This window comes from Pseudorca crassidens, chromosome 21 (assembly GCF_039906515.1).
Source record: "Pseudorca crassidens isolate mPseCra1 chromosome 21, mPseCra1.hap1, whole genome shotgun sequence".
Classification (NCBI taxonomy): domain Eukaryota; kingdom Metazoa; phylum Chordata; class Mammalia; order Artiodactyla; family Delphinidae; genus Pseudorca; species Pseudorca crassidens.
The window spans coordinates 4,775,953-4,796,289 of record NC_090316.1 but is presented as its reverse complement, the minus strand read 5'-3'; the positions used below and the strand labels follow the sequence as shown (position 1 = coordinate 4,796,289).

Genomic DNA, 20,337 nt, shown 5'->3' with positions numbered 1-20,337 from the left:
TGTCCGTTGTGTGCACTTTTCTGCACATGCTGTATCGCCTAACGATTCATCGGTAACCCTGCAGAGGTTCACCCACTGGAACGGGGGCAGCTCGAGGCCGGTCCCCTGGCCACTGCGGAAGGAAGGACAGGCCCCGGGAACCGTCGCGGTCCCCCGGGCTGGCCGGCGCCGCACACCCACCCCCGCCTCCCGGGGCTGCAAGGTCCGCGCGGCCCGAGCAGGAGCGGCGGGCTGCCCTCGGCGACCCGAGCCCGCCACGTCGGCCTCACAGCGCCGGCGCCCGGGGCCGCCCGGCTCCCCGCGGAAGGCGCCCCGCCGTCCCGCCCAGGCCGGGGCCCCGCCGGCGCTCGGCCGCGCGTACCTCTGCACCGTGGAGGACACCTCGCCAGCTCCCGGTGACCGAGGGCACAGATTGTTTCCGGGGCTGCCCGCCACCCTCGCGGGCGACCACTGGCTGCCTCCTCCGGGCCGGGCGCGCGGGCACGGCGCACGCGCACTGCCGCGCTTCCGTGAGGGCGCGGCGGGGACCAGCCGGCGGGGAGCGCGCGGGGGCGACACGCAGCGGGCGGCGGGCGCGGCCGTGCGCAGTGCTGGGCTACTGCGGCTCGGGCCGGGCTGGGGTCTCGGCGGGAGCGGGGCTGCGGGGCTGCGGGGCTGCAGGTCCGCGGGCGGGGCGGGCGGGCGCGCGCGCGCGCGCGCGCGGTGCCGCGCGGTCCCGACGGGCCGGAGGAGGAGGGGCGCCGGTGACGCTGCGGGTGCCGCTGCCAGCTCCGGACGGAGTCGGCGGCCGGGCGGAGGACGGGCAGGCCGACCCTCGGACGCAGCCCCGGGCCGAGCCGCGGGCTTCCTGGCGAGGCAGGGCGGCCGCGAGCCCGGGCGGGAAGATGTTCAACGTGGAGTCCCTGGAGCGGGTGGAGCTGTGCGAGAGCCTCCTCACTTGGGTAGGTGGCGACGCGGTCCGGAGGCCCCCTCCCCCAGGCCGCCGTCCTGGGATCTCCCCGCGCCCCGGGCGGGTGCCGAGGGCGCCGGTGCCGTCACATCCGGGGCCCGGGGCGGGGGCCGGGACGCCGGTGCGGGCTGAGTCCACGGCGGGAGGCCCGGCCGGGTCCGAGGGAAACTCGCGGGGCCCGCGGGGCCGGGCGGAGGCCGAGGACGGGTGCGGGCGGCGCTGTCACCAGGCGGCTCCCCGCGCCTCCGGGGGGCGGGAGGGGCACCCGAGACCCCGGCCCGACGCTGCCGCCTTTGTTGTCCCGCTTGCCGGGACAGCGCAGCCCTGGAGGGCGAGCGGCGCGGGGCGCGGGGGGAGAGGGCTTGCCGGGAGGGCGGAGGGTAGGAGAAGGACCCGCAGCCCGGCCTCCGCGATAGGAGAGGAGAAAGTGAGCGGCGTGGAGGTGCCTAGGGAAGGTGTTCGAGGTGAAAATAAGTCTGGAAGGTGTAGTGGGACTCGACATTTGGGGGGCAACGTTATGCCATTCTAATTTTAAATTATCAAATGCTTACTAAGATTCTCACGTGTGCATGTAAATATGTGTTCCGTTGTAATGCCAACAGTCGTGCCTTTAGCAGCCTCTTGTACAGGTGGACGTAAAACCCAAGCTTGTGTGTTTCCCTAAGTGCGGTGTCAGTTCCAGGGTTGTGCCTGTGTGTGTATCTACAGGATAAACCTGGTGCTTCTTTGGGGAGCTTTCGTTTTACTCATTGCTAAAACGTTAAATACCACTTTTAGAATGCAGCACTAATCTATTTAGGGAGGTGACTACAGCATTTGTATTAATGTGCAAGGTAAGACAGATGCCAAACAGATTCAGTTTAGCGGTGCCTTGGGCGATAAGCTTAGATCCCTAGAGTACAGACATCACTGCCCTGTGTGGGGACATTTGGGTGGAATGCTGAGAGGGCCAGTGTCCTAGGCTGGTTGGAACAAACATAATGAAAATAGTCTTGAGATTTTCACAATTTGGCTTATGACACAAATCAAATTATGTTTTCTGAAACAGAATATGTACAAGGGTAGATAGAGCTTGATCTATTCAGTAACTTTTGTATTAGGGCATTCTTGGCATTTCAAATCGTTTGCAATAATATATAGTTAACATACAGCTTACAACTGTAATGGGTTCCGACTTAAGTGGGGAAATGGGTTCCCCTGCTGCATTTTAGAGAAGAGAAGAAACAGATAAGCTGCATAATGTGGCCAAAGTTTGACTAGGTAGGGGAGAGATAAAGGAAAGAATTACCACATTCTTTGATACTGTGGAAGGAATGGATTTGGCAGAGGTTGTAAACAGAAGATTGAGGATCTGAAGATATGCATTTTTGAGTCTGTACCTCCTTCAGTGCTAGAAAAAAAAGGCAAGAGGGCAAAGATGAGGAAACATTGAATCTGAAGTAGGGTTACATTGTTTAAAGTCTAGAAAGACGAGTCACGGAAACAAAGAGGTGTGTTTGAAGGGCATCTGCCAGAAGGTGGTGGTCAGTGCAGTTATTTGGGTGAGAAACGCTAATAAAAATACAGAGGAAGAATCACAGAGAGAAGTTTGAAGGGGTACTAACAGAAGCACACTATGGCCACATCTATTTAAAATCTGGTAAAATGTTAAGAAAATAGAGATAATCCAGGTTATCAGCTATAGAGAGAGGTCAAGGAGTCTGGTTTTGTAGAAAAAAAGGCTTTTTGAAATTTCACTGGAAGGCTCATCCAGGAAAATTTCTGGGGAAGAGATTATCAATGACAAAACTGGAGGGCAGAGTCCAAACAAAGGTATACAATTCTAAAATTTGGAAACATTTTAAAACGTTGTACATTGAAATGTTTCAAAATAAAGTTGAGGTTAAACGCTGGGTTTGTTCTTTTAGTTATAAAAAGCAGAATATCCCCTGTGCTCAGAACACAGCGGTGCCCCGCGAGGCCCTGGGTCCGCGAGGCCCCGGGTGGGTCCGCGAGGCCCCGAGTGAGTCCGCGAGGCCCCGGCCTGGTGCGCGCAGGACCTCGTGCCCAGAGGTTTCGACGCCCCACGAACCGTCCCACGGTGCCAACAGTCGCCTCAGCGCCGTAAGCTTCGCGTCTACAGACTTCGGGGCCGCCCAGAAGCCAAAGCCCGTCGAAGGTCTGACCCCGCTGACCCGCGAGCATGGGCAGCTACCTGAGCATGTATCTGGGCACGGCCAAGGCCACGCAGCCAGCCCACGCCCGGAAGCGCCGGTCCCCATGGTTCTCATGGACCGGGCCGCCCGTGGCACCTGCCTCCCGATGGGCCGGGCCGGGCGCCCAATCCTGTGCTACCGCCGCTGCTGCCAGGATCACGGGCTCTGGTTCCGCAGCAGGCGGCCGCTCCCCGCCGCCCTGCGCAACTGGAAGTACTACCCGGTCCGCGGGTCCTCGGTGCCCCAGGGCTGGAGGCGCCTTCCCAGCGGGCCGCCCCTCCGCACCCCCTCGGGGCTGGGGTTTTCCGGCCATGGCAACGGTTTCACGATGAGGTCCCAGTGGAACGCCCGCCTCTCCTGCCACACAGGAGACAGAGCCTGGTGGACACCCGTACTGCCCCCGTTGAAAGCCTAAGCAACTTGTCCCCGTGTCCGCCCAGCCAGGAGTCCCTGGACCCCTGTGCCAAGGAGACCGCGCTGAGGGCCCTCAGCCGATGCGAGGAAGGACAAAGGCGGCTCGACGGGCCTCTCAGGTCTGAGAGCCTCGAGCCCAGGCTGTCCTGGGCGGCTCCATTCCTCTGGCCCGTGATGAGGAATGGAGTGGTCCCTGTCTTTGTGCCCAGGCCGGGGCCTCTGAGAAGAAGCATCTGCTCCGGGTACAAGCGCCTCCGAGAAGAGGACACTGAGCCCCGGCCTGACAGCAGCCCTGCCTGAGCCTTCCCTGCCTGCCGCCCACCCTGCTGTGAGGCCCCCCCACCCCCCACCCACCCAGGGCACAGTCACAGAGCCTCGCTGGAGAGATGGGGGCGGATCAGCACTCCCGGGCCTGGGCCTCCTGCAGCCTGACGTCCCCCTTGAGTCCTGAGAGCCAAGGCCACCTCCTCCTGACACTCAAACCCACATTTCTTTTACCCAGCTGACCCCTGCCCTACCCCTGCCAGAGTCACTGGCACGGGCCGCCAGGCCAGCTCCCTCCACTACAGCCAGGAGCTGCCAAGCCCCAGAGCCACCTCTCCTACCTGCAGAGCCTGCCCCGAGGAAGCACCGCTGACGTCCAGGCCTGCACTCTCTCCTGCCCACCCACCCTTGCTGCCTTTGCCCCTGAGAAGACCCTTCTCGGAGGACCCTTCTCAGGAAGGCGTGCTTCTCCCCTATTGCCCACTTCATACGGTTTAAAGATTGTTCTTATTTTAAATAATACTAAAATAGCTTCATTATCCTTAAAAAAAAAAGTTTCTCAGAATACTACTTCCATCCAAATCACTGTTCAAGAATACATGTTTTTTAATACTTAAAAAAGAAAAGCAGAATAAATGTTCATGTGGAACGTGTCTGTGGTAGCTGAAAATGTGCATTCACTCTAGTAGCTCCCCTCATAGCTGAAGGCCAGATGAATGCTGAACACAATTCCAAAACCAAAAGTAAGGGGGGAAAATGTATCCTATACATTCCTAAGAAAGGACCCCCATTTAGAATAATTTGTTTTGCATAAAGTTCTAGCCAACTTGGTTGTGCAGTTTCTTTGCACACAGCCAGTGAGAAGGTAACTGCCACATTCAGCAAAATGCAGGCAGCTGTCAGTGACAGAGAAGACCAGAGAGGTGAAGGTTCAGCCTGGGCAGTCTTTGAGCTGACAGCCTTGTATACATCAAGAGCCTCCACATTCAGTTACCGAAGATCATAATTATGATCCTGAATATCAAATAAAAGTTTATTTTCACTACACAGCATTTAGTTTGAGATCAGAGGTATATAGTACATATTAGAAGTTCTTCCACCAGAAATGGTTAAAATAACAACTCAGGCACTTAGAGGGATGCCTATTAGCCACTTATGCAGAATTCATTTCTGTGGAACATCTCAGTGTCCCAAATGCTGGATAAATTGCTATTGTATCAGAAAGGTTACTAGCCCAAGAACCAAATGTTCCCCATTTTTGTTGAAAGAGGAATGCTTGTTAAGAGACAAAGTATCATCCTACCAAGGGAAGATGGTTTAAGCTTAAATTCCGAATCAAAGTTTATGCAGTAAGAAAGTTCAGCAGGGTGTGCTGGAAAGTTTCCACTCTTAACCTCTCTCCCCACCCTCTGAGTCAAAATGTACTCTTACCTGTTAGGAAAAATCTGCCCTAGGGCTTCCCGGGTGGCACAGTGGTTGAGAGTCCGCCTGCCGATGCAGGGGACACAGGTTTGTGCCTCGGTCCGGGAAGATCCCACATGCCGCAGAGCGGCTGGGCCTGTGAGCCATGGCCGCTGAGCCTCCGGACGCAAAAATCTGCCCTACCTATTACACCTGTCAAGCCTAATTTCTTGAATGGTACGTGGAAAGATTGCTCTTTCCTAGGTTTAAGAGACTGAAAAACCAGAAAGAATCTGGAATGCCGCCAACTAATGGCAAGAAGCTAAGTGGAGCAAGAATCATGACCACACAGGTTCAGTACATTTCTTCTGGGAAACCCAGCAACATTAACATATCCTTGTAACTTTCATATTTAACAGCCTGTAAAATGGCATGTTGGCGTTTACAATTAGGAAGAGTATAATTTTTGGGGTGGTATCTCCCCCATTCCATTCTCTCTGTCCTTCCTAACTCTTAGGTCCTCTAATGGAGGAATAAAGGAATCAGATATACAAAAGCATGTATATTTTTTAAAGCTTTAATTTTTTTTTTTTCAACTGAGGGCCAATATGACATGTTAGTTAAGAGTATAGGTTCTGAAATTTGACCACCTGGGTTCAAATCCTGACTTTGCTTCCTACTAACTGTGGGTAGCTTTGGACAAGAAACTTCACCTATGTTTTGATTGCATTCAATTTAACACTAAGAAATGTTTCCTGTGCATTAGTATTGATCAGCATAATTGGAGGGCTTGTTAAAATGCTGACTGCTAGGCCCCAGTTCCTGAGTCTGTAATTCAGTAGGGCTGAGCTAGGGCCTGGTAGTCTTCATTTCTAACAGGTTTCCAGGTGGCGCTGTTAGTGGCCTGAGGCCTACACTTTGAGAACCACTGCTCCAGAGCAAGGTTTGTTAACCTTAGCATTACTGACATTCTGGGCTGGATCATTTTTGTTCTGGGCACTGCTCTGTCATCCTGGTCTCTACTAGATGCCAATAGCACCCACTTAGTTGTTACAACTAAAAATGTCTCATAGGGAGCAAAATTGCCCCTGGTTGAGAATCACTACTCTAGAGGTAGTAATTCCGGATGATCTCATGCATTACCCTTCTCATGCTTTTGTGGGAGAAGGTGAGGTGGAAGTTGGATGGTGTTAATAGAGCTCCTTGGAATTAAAAGAGAGGTTATGACCCTTCCAGCAGCGTGTCACGCCCTAATGTGGTTAAGTGCAATTATCTTTAAATTTTACTCTACTTATTGGGCTTCCCTGGTGGCGCAGTGGTTGAGAATCCGCCTGCCAATGCAGGGGACATGGGTTCGAGCCCTGGTCCGGAAAGATCCCACATGCCGCGGAGCAGCTAAGCCCATGCGCCACACAACTCCTGAGCCCATGCTCTAGAGCCTGTGAGCCACAACTACTGAGCCTGTGCTGTAGAGCCCATGAGCCACAACTACTGAGCCTGCACTCTGGAGCCCGCATGCTACAACTACTGAAGCCTGCACGCCTAGAGCCCGTGCTCTGCAACAAGAGAAGCCACCGCAATGAGAAGCCCGCGCACCACAACAGAGTAGCCCCTGCGTGCAGCAACGAAGACCCAAACACAGCCAAAAATAAATAAGTACATTAAAAAAAAAATTTTTTTTACTGCTGTCCTGAAACACCCTGTAGATTTTAACTCAGAATTTATGAGAACTGGTAGGTGAGAGATTTTTTAAAAAATTAAAATACACATACCATAAAGTTCTTTTAAAAGTGCACAATTCAGTGCTTTGTAGTATGATCGCAGCCATCACCACTGTCTAATTCCAAGAACATTTTTATCGCCTCAAAAGGAAACTCCATAGAGAGAGTTTCTCTGGGATCTGCTTTACCTTTATCTCAAAGCAGAGGTGGACATCCTCTAGCCTTCATGAGCGACTATTTACCTCAAGAGCCAATTCAGAGAAAATAATTGTTTGGAAGCCACATTTAAAAAATCAAAATGAAAATAGTTTTAAGTCCCAAGAGAGAAACAGATGGAGTCTTACAAGTAAATTACTTGCATTATTGAATTACCTGCTTTATTGAGCTTTTCCTTATGCTTGGCCAGAGGCAGTTTTCTGATCTTTCATCCTTTACATTTGGTAGTGGGTTTGGATCAGAACCCTTTGGATCAGAGGGTTCCAAATGCCAAACCAGTGCCCCGCCACATAGCATTATTTGATGAACTTGTTAAAAATAGACTCCCAGTCTTCTTCAACTTCCCACATGATTCGGGTGTACACCCAGGTCTGGGAACTACTGCTTAAGACTTTTACAAATACATAATGTCCATTTATTTTCTCTTTAAGCAACACACCCCTCCATAAGGTATTTTTCCCAATTTCTAGATTGAAAAACTGACATGAAATGAGGTAAAGTGGCATATCCAAGGTCACACAGCCAGCAGATTAGGAGCAAAGCTGGGGATGGAGTTAGTTTACATGCAGAGCGTGTTCAGTGAGGGCTGTTCCGGGCCAGGTTGGTGATCAAGAGATGAGTGAGGTGTGGCCCTCACCTGTGGTCTTTTTCATTCTAAGCCTACAAGAAAGAGATGAATTCAGCAACTGTAAAATGAAAATGGGTGCTTATTTCTTTTCAAACTACATTGTTATTGACGAGGCGACTGGAGAGAGTGTGGAGTGAAATTCAGTATCATTTCCTACAGATGATGTTTATTTGGTCCATTTATTCAGTTACTAAGGATATATTGAACCTCTGCATGCATAAGGTTAGTGTCAGGGGGTAGCCTGCAAGGGCCTCTTTTCATTACCTCTCCCAAGTAGACACCTAAGTAGAAACCACCTGCTATGTGATCTTTAAGACCATTTCCTTAGTTTCCGCCGCCATAACCATCTCAACCCACAAGACTGTCAAAAATATGAAGAAGCTGCTGACAGCACTTGTTAATAGTTCTTTTTTTAAAGATTTGATAGATGACACGGCACAGAGAAGTGGACGCTCACCAACTGTTAGTAAATTGCTACAGCACTTGTTCAGGGCAGTTTGGCAATATTTATCAAAAACCTTAAAACGTTCATACACTTTGATCCAGCAAATTTACCTCTAGGAATATAACCCTGTAAGTAAAAATGTATTGAAGGCAGATGGTCCCCTGACCATTATTTGCTGGGTTTCCATTGTCATTACCTAGTTTGACCTCATGTGTTAACATACAAACCTATTAACATAGGTCTCCCTGCCTATTCCCTGCAAGCCTTTCTTCATACTGCAGCTGCTGTGATCCCTATACGATGCAGATCTCATGGCCTCACCCTCCTGCTTAGAATCCTTTGCTTTCTCTCCTTGCTCTGAGGATGAAGTCCTAACGTGACTTGAGAGGTTTTGCACAACGATGCTTCTTTCTTTAACCCTGTCTTTCCCCGTTCTACTCTCTTCCCTGTTTTATCTCTTCTTCTGATTCCCATACTCCTCCATTTTACAACCTATAAACTGCAGAGCATGGCTTGCGTCTATCTACTCTCAGTGATTTATTGCCTTCTAAGTCCTGGTTGTGCTACTGAGTAGAATCATTGCTGGCTCAGCTGTATTATTATCTTGCTCAGAAATAATTTCTACTAATTCTCAGCTATGTTACGTTAGTTCTGATTCATAATACATTGAAAATCAAAATGAACTGAATATCTAACCTAACTGTGTGATTTCTACATCTGTATAAAGATATTTTGGTTCTGAGTAAAAGAAATCTCAGCTTGGCCAGGCACAAAGAAGAAATGTATCTCACATAATAGGAGGCCTCAAGATTTTTAGTTTAGTGGCTCACTTTTGGCCTCAAGGACCCCGTTCTTTCTGTTCCTCTTCTCTGCCATCCACTGCATTGGCCTCATCCTAACGGTCAACAAGATGACTGCTCGTGGCAGTTGAAGCAACCAGCATGTTTATTCACACCAAGGGGAGGTTGGCTTTTCTTTCCTGGAAGCCCAAGTAAGCCTCTGTTTGCATCTGTTTGGTCCAAATTGTCTTTGCCTGTGCACCCATGAGCCAGTCACTGGCAGAGGGGATGACGGTACCGTGACTTTCTTAGATGATTATCTGTGAGGAGGGTGAATGCGGGGAAGCCGTCCAGTGCCCACCACCTTCTCTCTTTTACCACAAGGAAAAAGTTGCAATAGCAAGCTGCGGGAAACTTCCCGTGAGGGAACACATTTCACAGTGTTCTGCTTTTTAAAACGTATTCAACTCCCAAGATGAGGTAGAAGTCGTCTAAGAATTCTTCTGTATGGTTAACCATGGAATCTTTTTTTCCTTTTTTTTGATTTCCTTTTTCCAGATCCAGACATTTAATGTGGATGCACCATGCCAGACCGTGGAAGATTTAACGAATGGGGTTGTGATGGCCCAGGTTCTCCAAAAGATGTAAGAATAAATTGCTTTATCTTTTTGTATCTTATCATACCTGGATATTTATTAGATTGAAAACATGGACAAAAAAATACAGTGCTCGCATGAAACACGTGTTGGGCGGAGACCGAGAACTGAGCAGCACAGGTGGTTCCGGCAGCCTGTGCTTGTTTAGGCACAGATGGACCGGCTGCAGGGGTAGTTAGGGCTGCAATTGCTGCAGTACTCCAACGGTTTCAGCAGAATTCTTTCTTCCTGTGGTTTTCAGTGTAAGCTTGGCAGACATTTTCCTGTTAGCGTCCAAATTTTGCCATCATAGAAGGATCTGAGAGGTTTACTCTGTCTTTAGGGCTCTGCTCAGACGTTGTCTTACCAGCGGGGCCCTCCCTGCCCACCCCTAGAAAATAAGCGATAGCCATGCCCTGTGCTCGGTTTCCCTTTTAACCTTCCGTATGCTTCTCAGAAGTAGGTAACACCATATCGTATACCACGTATTTTGCTTGCTTATTTGTTACCTGCTGCTTCCCCCCACACCCGTCTGCAGACAGACGGACACACACACACACACACAGTGTAAGCTCCACCTAGAGGCAGGGTGAAAACATAACAGTTGTAAAATTGATATTGTATGGCTGTCTTCAACTTTTGACCTAGGAATTTTTCAAATAGAGGATTACCTGTGAATTTAAGATGTCAGTAAGTTTGATGTGATTTGGGGGATACTTCTGTCTTTTGAAGCCCTGAGCCCTTGTCAGCCTGAGACACTAAAGAACTTACATGGGACTTGCTGAGATTCCCTGCAGCTCTATTGAGAATCAGTATCATTGCTAAAGGATTCTTGCCGTTGCTCCCCTTGCAGTGAGCTGTGTAGAGCTGCCCGTCTCGAAGCTTCTCAAATGCCTGCATTTCAGAGAATCTACCTGCCTTTCACACTGGCGGTTCATGCTTGAAAACTATAGCTTGCTGTACCTTTCTTCTGCACCTTACATCTCTCCAGACATACAGGCATGCAGACTTTCTGGCAGAGCTCAAGAAGGCTAACTTGAAACTGACCAGCCCGGGTTCTAGCACAGAGAAGAGCGGTCTTGTGATTTTCGTGGACACTTTTGAGTGGTGCCCTAATAACGTTTAGCTTTTGAATGGTCTAGAACAGTGGTCCCCAGCCGTTTTGGCACCAGGGACCAGTTTCGTGGAAGACAATTTTACCATGGATGGTGGGGGAGTGGTGATTCAGGCGGTAACGCGAGCGATGTGGGGGATGGTTCAGGCGGTAACGCGGGTGATGGGGAGGTTGGTTCCGGCCGTAACGTGAGCGATGGGGAGGTTGGTTCCGGCGGTAATGCGGGTGATGGGGAGGTTGGTTCAGGCGGTAATGCGAGCGATGGGGCCGATGGTTCAGGCAGTAATGCGGGTGATGGGGAGCGATGGGGAGCGGCAGATGCAGCTTCGCTCACTCGCTTGCCACTCGCCTCCTGCTGGTAGCGGTCCACGGCCAGGGGGTTGGGGACCCCTGGTCTAGAGAGTTTCAGTGCAGTTCTTAATAAAAATTATTTGCGGGCAAGTGGGCCTAGCTACGTGAGCTTTCCAGGTATGTGTCATTAAATGAATTTTTTGCTTGTTAGTTTGGGTAGGATTTCTATTGTAGAAACCAGAAGAAAGACTGTATGAATATATTATTTTACCAAATCAGGATCATAACATGCATTATGTTCTGCAGAGTGGTTATTCTCATTTACGAAAGTCTTGTGGGCATATTTCTCATCAATATTTAGTTTTTTACATTTTTTCCCAAAGCGCATTCCTTTTTCATTTTGTTGTGGTATAATGTAGACCGAAAAGCATACTAAAAGAAGTGATTAATTTGTGTGTAGTATGTATATATTGTATGTATATGCACACATGTATACACACATCCATGTAACCGCCGCCCAGACTGAACTATATAACATTTTGAGCCCCCAAATGGTCCCCCTCATGCCCCTCCCTAATCAATACCCCTTGCCTCAAAGATAGCCATGGTTCTGATTTCTACACCATCCTTCTTATAAGTGGAATCATACAGTTTATACTCTTTGTGTTTGACTTCTTTCACTCAACATAATGTCTGTGTGATTCATTCATGTTGTTTTATATTGTCTATTTAAATAATTGTATAATAACAGCTTCACAGAAGCTTCCTCCTTTGTCAGTTTGATGTTTATTGAACGGCTACTCTGCATCCAGCACTGGTGATGCAAGGATGAGCCACAGTCCACAGGGTAATTGTGTTCAGAGAGTTTATAACCTGGGGAAAAGCAGATGTTAAATGACCAAGGAAACAAAACTGCTAGTATAACAAGCGCTACAGAGAAATGGTGAAAATTTCTAAGTTAGCAGTTGTCTCCCCAGGGCTAGCATTCAGAAGAGTCCAAACCAGAGATATCAATTTGGGTGTTTCTTAATTGAAGCCATGAGCGTGGATTAAATCACTCAGGGAAGAGTATAGGGTAAGAAGAAAACAGTGTGTAGCCTGAGCCTTGAAGAACTCTGACATTTAGTTGTTGGTTAGAACATCTACCAGCAGAGGGACCAGAGAGGCACAGGGAAAGCCAGTAGAGTGTGGATGCTGAGAGAAATAGCAGATCTCTTCATTTAAGCCCATAAATGGGCTTACAGTATGTTTTATTTTTTGAGGGAGAGGGTGTGGCTTCTTTCATGCAACATAAAATTTTGAGATTTATTCATGTTGTTGCCTGTCTTAATATAGTCCATGCCCATTCCATTGTATGGATATACCACAATCCATCCATCCGTCGGCTGCTGAGGAACTCCTGGGTTGTTGTAGTTTGGGGCTGTTACAAATAGAGCTGCTGTGAACATCAGTGTCTACATCTTTGTATGGACACATGCTGCCATTTCTCTGGGGTGAAGTTCCAACTAGGGGTGAAATGGCTGCAACATGTGGCAGGTGTAAGTTTAATATTTAAGAAACTACCAAACTGCTTCCAAAGCGGATGTACCATTTATGTTTTTACAAGCAGCGTGTCAGTGTTCCAATTGCACCATGGCCTCACCAGCACTTGCTGGGATTGCTCTTTTTTATTATAACCATTCTAGTGGCCGTCTAGTGGTGCTCATTGTAGATTTTATTTGTATTTCTATAATGACTAGTGATGTCGGGAATCTTTTCTTGTATTCCTTGTATTTATATACATTTACTGTATATACATATATATATATATATGCATACATATATATATCTTCTTTGGTGAATTGTTTGCTGTAATCTTTTTTTGTTTGTTTTTAATTTCTGGGTGTGCAAGCCCAGTGCCCCACCATGACTCTGGGATCTGGGACATCCCTGGGACTATGAGGCCCTCTGAGGGGGGGCTGGCCAGACCGTGTCCACACGCTGGTGGCCACACGCTCACGTCCGCACACTTCCCCACCCGCGGGCACTGGGTCAAGCCAATGAGGCACAGGTGGGGTTAGGAGTTTGTGGCCACATCTGCCTTTGAATCTTGGCTGTCCCTTAATAAATAGATGCTTGACCTTGGGCCCATAACCTTCCTGTACCTCAGTTCTCTTATCTGTAAGTTGGGGAAACTACCTATATGTTTAGAGTACCTGGAGCGTAGTGAGCTTACAAGAAATTTTAGCTGTTGGTATTATTTCAGTTAGCTAAAGGCATCATTATACACTGTTAACAGTGTATTCTTTCATTTATCAATGTAGGAATTTTGAAAATTTTTATGTTTACTTACATTTTATTGAAGTATACTTGATTTACAATGTGTTAATTTCTGCTGTACAGCAAAGTGATTCAGTTATACATATATATTCTTTTTCATATTCTTTTCCATTATGGTTTATCACAGGATATTGAATATCATTCCTTGTGCTATACAGTAGGCCCTTGTAGTTTATATACATAGTAGTTTGTCTCTGCTAATATCAATCTCCTAATTTATCCCCCCCTCACCTCCTTTCCCCTTTGATAACCATAAATTTGTTTTCTACGTCTATGAGTCTGTTTCTTTTTTGTAAATAAGTTCATTTGTATCATATTTTAGATTCCACTTATAAGTGACATCATATGGTATTTGTCTTTCTCTGTCTGACTTAATTCACTTAGTATGACAGTCTCTATGTCCATCTGTGTTACTGCAAATGACATTATTTCATTCTTTCTTACAGCTGAATAATATCCCATTGTATGTATGTACCACATCATCTTTATCCATTCATCTGTTGATGGACATTTAGGTTGCTTTCACGTCTTGGCTATTGTGAATAGTGCTGCTGTGAGCATTGGAGTGCATGTATCTTTTCCAATTAGAGTTTTCTACAGATACATGCCCAGGAGTAGGATTGCTGGATCATATGGTAGTTCTATTGATATTTTTAGAATACTGTTCTCTATGGTGGCTGCACCAGCTTATAACAACAGTGTAGGAGAGTTCCCTTTCTCCACAACCTCTCCTGTTTGCTGTAATCTTTTGCCTATTATTTATTTATTTTTATTAGAATATAGTTGCTTTACAATATTAAGTTAGTTTATACTGTACAGCAAAGTAAATCAGCTATATGTATACATATATCCCCTCTTTTTTGGATTTCCTTCTCATTTAGGTCACCACAGAGCATTGAATAGAGTTCCCTGTGCTATACAGTAGGTTCTCATTAGTTATCTGTTTTATACATAGTATCAGTAGTGTATATATGTCAATCCCAGTCTACCAATTCATCCCACCGCCCCCCTTTCCCCCTTGGTATCCAAACATACATCTGTGTCTCTATTTCTGCTTTGTAAATAAGATCCTCTATACCAATTTTTTCAGATTCCACATATATGTTTTGATATATGATATTTGTTTTTCTCTTTCTGACTTACTTCACTCTGTATGACAGTCTCTAGGTCCATCCATGTCTCTACAAATGACCCAATTTTGTTCCTTTTTATGGCTGAGTAATATTCTGTTATATTTATATATCACATCTTCTTTATCCATTCCTCTGTTGATGGACATTTAGGTTGTTTCCATGTCCTGGCTGTTGTAAACAGTGCTGCAGTGAACATTGAGGTGCATGTGTCTTTTTGAATTATGGTTTTCTTTGGATATATGCCCAGTAGTGGGATTGCTGGGTCACATGGTAGTTCTATTCTTAGTTTTTTAAGGAATCTCCATACTGTTCTCCACAGTGGCTGTATCAATTTACATTCCCACCAACAATGCATGAGGGTTCCCTTTTCTCCACACCCTCTCCATCATTTACTGTTTGTAGATTTTTTGATGATGGCCATTCTGAGGTGTGAGGTGATACCTCATCGTAGTTCTGATTTTGCATTTCTCTAATAATTTGTGATGTTGAGCAACTTCTCATGTGTTTGTTGGCCATCTGTATGTCTTCTTTGGAGAAATGTCTATTTAGGCTTTCCGCCCATTTTTTGATTGGGTTGTTTGTTTTTTTGATATTTAGCTGCATGAGCTGTTTGTATATTTTGGAGATTAATCCTTTGTCAGTTGCTTCAGATGCAAATATTTTCTCCCATTCCGAGTGTTGTCTTTTCGTCTTGTTTAAGGTTTCCTTTGCTGTGCAAAACATTTTAATTAGGTCCCATTTGTTTATTTCTGTTTTTATTCTCATTACTCTAGGAGGTGGGTCAAAAAACATCTTGCTGTGATATGTGTCAAAGAGTGTTCTGCTTATGTTTTCCTCTAAGAGTTTTATAGTGTCTGGCCTTACATTTAGGTCTTTAATCCATTTTGAGTTTATTTTTGTGTATGGTGTTAGGGGGTGTTCTAATTTCATTCTTTTACATGTAGCTGTCCAGTTTTCCCAGCACCACTTATTGAAGAGGCTGTCTTTGCTCCATTGTATATTCTGGCCTCCTTTGTCATAGATTAAGTGACCATACGTGTGTGGGTTTTTCTCTGGGCTTTCTATCCTGTTCCATTGATCTATATTTTGTTTTTGTGCCAGTACCATACTATCTTGATTACTCTAGCTTTGTAGTATAGTCTGAAGTCAGGGAGCCAGATTCTTCCAGCTCCATTTTTGTTTCTCAAGATTGCTTTTGCTATTCGAGGTCTTTTGTGTTTCCATACGAATTGTAAAATTTTTTGTTCTAGTTCTGTGAAAAATGCCATTGGTAATTTGATAGGGATTGCATTGAATATGTAGATTGCTTTGGGTAGTATAGTCATTTTCACAATATTGATTCTTCCAATCCAAGAACATGGTATATCTCTCCATCCGTTTGTGTCATCTCTGATTTCTTTCATCAGTATCTTATAGTTTTCTGCGTACAGGTCTTTTACCTCGTTAGATAGGTTTATTCGTAGGTATTTTATTCTTTTTGTTGCAGTGGTAAATGGGATTGTTTCCTTAATTTCTTTTTCTCATCTTTCATTGTTAGTGTATAGGAATACAAGAGATTACCGTATATTAATTTTGTATCCTGCAACTTTACTAAATTCATTGATTAGTTCTAGTAGTTTTCTGGTGGCATCTTTAGGATTTTCTATGTATAGTATCATGTGATCCGCAAACAGTGACAGTTTTACTTCTTTGCCAATTTGGATTCCTTTTATTTCTTTTTCTTCTCTGATTGCCATGGCTAAGACTTCCAAAGCTATGTTAAATAATAGTGGCAAGCGTGGGCACCCTTGTCTTATTCCTGATCTTAGTGGAAATGGTTTCAGTTTTTCACCATTGAGGATGATATTGGCTGTGGGTTTGTTGTATATGGACTTTATTATGTTGAGGTAGGTTCCCTCTATGTCCACTTTCTGGAGAGTTTTTATCATAAATGGGTGCTGAATTTTGTCGAAAGCTTTTTCTGCATGATTGTATGGTTTTTATTCTTCAACTTGTTAATATGGTGTATCACATTGATTAATTTGCGTATATTAAAGAATCCGTGCATCCCTGGGGTAAATCCCACTTGATCATGGTGTATGATCTTTTTAATGTGTTGTTGGATTCTGTTTGCTAGTATTTTGTTGAGGATTTTTGCGCCTATGTTCATCAGTGATATTGGCCTGTAATTTTCTTTTTCTGTGATATCTTTGTCTGGTTTTGGTATCAGGGTGATGGTGGCCTCGTAGAATGAGTTTGGGAATGTTCCTCCCTTTGTAATTTTTTGGAAGAGTTTGAGAAGGATCTGTGTTAGGTGTTCTCTAAATGTTTGATAGAATTCACCTGTGAAGCCATCTGGTCCTGGAATTTTGTTTGTTGGAAAATTTTTAATCACAGTTTCAATTTCATTACTTGTGGTTGGTCTGTTCATATTTTCTAATTCTTCCTGGTTCAGTCTTGGAAGCTTGTACTTTTCTAAGAATTTGTCCATTTCTTCCAGGTTGTCCATTTTATTGGCATATAGTTGCTTGTAGTAGTCTCATGATCCTTTGTATTTCTGCGGTGTCAGTTATAACTTCTCCTTTTTCACTTCTAATTTTATTGATTTGAGTCCTCTACCTTTTTTTCTTGATGAGTCTGGCTAAAGGTTTATCAATTTTGTTTATCTTCTCAAATAACCAGCTTTTAGTTTTATTGATCTTTGCTAGTGTTTTTTTGTTTCTCTTTCATTTATTTCTGCTCTGATCTTTATGATTTCTTTCCTTCTGACTTTGGGTTTTGTTTGTTCTTCTTTCTCTGGTTCCTTTAGGTGTAAGATTAGATTGTTTTTTTGAGATTTTTCTTGTTTCTTGAGGTGAGATTGAATTACTATAAACTTCCCTCTTAGAATTGCTTTTGCTGCATCCCATAGGCTTTGGGTCATTGTGTTTTCATTGTCATTTATTTCTAGTTAGTTTCTTATTTCTTCTTTGATTTCTTCAGTGATTTCTTGGTTATTTAGTAGCATATTGTTTAGCCTCCATGTGTTTGTGTTTTGTACAGTTTTTTTTCCTGTATTGATTTCTAATCTCATAATGTTGTCGGAAAAAATGCTTGATACAATTTCAGTTTTCTTAAATTTACCGAGGCTTGGTTTGTGACCCAAGATGTGATCTATCCTGGAAAATGTTCTGTGTGCAGTTGAGGAGAAAGTGTATTCTGCTGGTTTCGGATGGAATGTCCTATAGATATTAATTAAGTCTATTGGTCTAATGTGTCATTTAAGGCTTGTGTTTCCTTATTAATTTTCTGTCTGGATGATCTATCTGTTGGTGTAAGTGGGGTGTTAAAGTCCCCCACTATTACTGTGTTACTGTCGATTTCCCCTTTTATGGCTATTAGCATTTGCCTTATGTATTGAGGTGCTCCTCTGTTGGGTGTATAAATGTTTACAATTGTTATATCTTCTTCTTGGATTGATCCCTTGATCATTATGTAGTGTCCTTCGTTGTGTTTTGTGGGTTTTTCCTATTTTTTAATTGAATTGTTTTCATCTTATTAAATTTAGAGTTCTTTATATATTCTAAATACAAGTTCTTTCTCAGATGTATGTTTTAAAATATTTTCTCCCAGCCTGTGGCTTCCCTTTTTATTTTCTTAATAGTGTTTTTGCAGAGCAAATATTTTAAAAGTTTTACTTATTAAATACTTATTATTTAATATATTTTTTTAAGTTCACATTTTTTTTTTTACATTGTATTAAGAAACCTTTACCAAACTCAGGGTCTCTAAGATTTTCTCCTCTGTTTTCCTCCAGAAGTATTATAGTTCTAATGCTTATATTTAGGTCTATGACGCATTCTCAGTTACTACTTTTTGTGTATGATATAAGGGTCTCTTTTTTTTTGCACTATTTATTGCAAAGATTCCTTTCCCATATTTTCAGGATTTTGATTATGTTGAACTGTCTAATGACTGGACAGACAACATCCATGGATGATTAGATTCTTGTTCATTGAAGTAATTTTTAATAATAGATCAGGCACTGAAAACACTTAAGATGTAGTTTATCCTTTTACATCTATATATCAACAAATACAAAATGAAAACATTTTCTTGAGGGGACCCTTAAGTTTTTAGGGAGCGTGACTCTTAATATTATCAAAACTCAAATTTATAGAATTTTCTTTCCTATTTTCTACTTCTTGGTTTGAAGAAAATTAACATTAGCCTTTGTAAAGATTTTTACAAAGCAGCACCCACTTTGGAGAGCACGGCATGTTCTATGTGAGACAACAAGAACTTGAATTGACTGTTTATGCTGTAAAACCTGTGATTCTTGGTGAACCTATGGTACACCTGCCAGAGAACAATCACTGCTTTGCACTGATCAGTTTCGGGCCTGAAAGAATCCTCTTCTCCCGTAACAGCACTGCCTCTGCAGGCTTCTAAGTAAGGCTGTTTCTTCTTCATGTACCACTTGGCTCAGCATGGTGCCTCCTCAGTGCTGCTTCCAGACCGTTCCCCTCACATCTTCCCTAACACCCCCCAGTTTTGAGTCTTATGACATCATCCCTCTCGTTTCTCAGCAGCTTTGGATCCAGGCATCCTGCTGCTCTTTCCAGTACCACCCTTGCTGAAATTCCTGGGGACTTGGATATGGTCCTTCAGACCGTTGCCTGTCAACTCCTTGACTCATCTACTTTGGTCTCATCCTCTACCCAGTTTCAGCCACTCAATCTCGAGGTCATACCCCATGGCTTATCATCACCAGTAATCTGCGACCCTCTGTGGTCTCGGTTTGCTCTCTCCTGCCGTCTGACCACTGCCTCCTCTCTTTCCATCTCACTCTCTCTGGCCGCACATCTCCAGCCACCCTTCCGTTCTCGAGGGCAGGTGGGGTCTCAACACTGTCCTTCACCTTCCCCTCTTTCTTTCCTCTTATTCAGCTGAAATTCCGTGGTCAGTCATAATCACTCCCTGTGTACATTTTTAGCTTCTCTGCCCCTTTTTTATTTCTTTGTACTTTTTTAGCTAAACCACAACTTGGTTAAATCTAATATCCCACCAGTTCTGCGTCTCACCTATGCGGCTGAACCGAGCTGGAAAAGACACAGACTTGCTGGTGCGTCTCATTTTACATTTCCCAGTGTGAACCCCTGGTCATCTGGTACTTCCCCAGCCCTCTCACTACCCCTCTTCCGGGTGACCGTCCCCCACTGTCCTTTCTGCAGACCTTCAGCACCACTTCCCCACTCTCTCCTCTGATTACCTTCCAAGGTAAGGGACCGCCTACTTCTGAGAAAGTTGAAACACATACAAGAGAATCTCTGTTGACTCCCCGACTACGTTTGCCCCCACCGGCATCAATGTGGCCACCTCGCTGCCCGTTACCGCCTTCGAGCTGTGCTGGGGGCAGTCCTGTCGTAAAGTCAGTGGCTGCACGTTGTCTGTTGGGTCCCTTTGCCTCTCACCTACTCAAGATCTTTGCTTTACCAGTTCTCCCCTCTTTGCTGCACCCACGGCTTCGCCTGCTCTGCAGGGTCATATCCACTAGCAGGGAAGCAGGCTTATTTGTCTTTAAACAGACTTCTCAGGATCCCACTCCTGTCAGCCACTGCTCCCGTTCCCCTGCCTGTGCAGCATCTGTCTCAGAGTTCTCCCCCACCCCCCCTTAAACCCACTTCTGTCACGGTTTCCCCACCATCATGTTAGAACTGCACTTGTTGTGATGCTAATGCTCATTCTCAGTCCTCGTCTGGACTGGCAGCGGCGTTCAAAGGACAGATGCTCATCTGCTTATTACTTCCTTCTGACACTTAGTAAGATTTGGCCTCCAGGATACTGTGACCTTCCAGGTTTCTCTCCTGTCTCA

The 20,337-nt window shown here is 45.3% G+C and overlaps 2 protein-coding genes across 12 annotated transcripts in view; one reads left to right on the top strand and one right to left on the bottom strand.

Annotated features, from left to right (window-relative positions):
* The window catches only part of RNF170 (ring finger protein 170), a 30,105-nt gene extending 29,443 nt beyond the window's left edge, over positions 1-662 (bottom strand). For 4 of the 8 annotated variants that reach the window (XM_067721453.1, XM_067721454.1, XM_067721457.1 and 1 more), the window contains exon 1: positions 362-502. The gene's annotated coding sequence lies outside the window, so the exon portion shown is untranslated. Of the gene's footprint in view, positions 1-361 lie in introns of all 8 variants that reach the window. The other 4 variants (XM_067721459.1, XM_067721460.1, XM_067721455.1 and 1 more) reach the window with 3 other exon arrangements.
* An 84-nt stretch (positions 663-746) lies between these two features.
* Positions 747-20,337, top strand: part of HOOK3 (hook microtubule tethering protein 3) — a 128,656-nt gene continuing 109,065 nt past the window's right edge. For 3 of the 4 annotated variants that reach the window (XR_010939477.1, XM_067721445.1, XM_067721446.1), the window contains exons 1-2: positions 747-941; positions 9,571-9,656. Coding sequence is in view for 3 of the 4 variants with exons in the window: in XM_067721445.1 (XP_067577546.1) it covers positions 885-941; positions 9,571-9,656 (143 nt within the window). In the remaining variant the exon portion in view is untranslated. The remainder of the gene's footprint in view (positions 942-9,570; positions 9,657-20,337) is intronic. The other variant, XM_067721447.1, reaches the window with a different exon arrangement.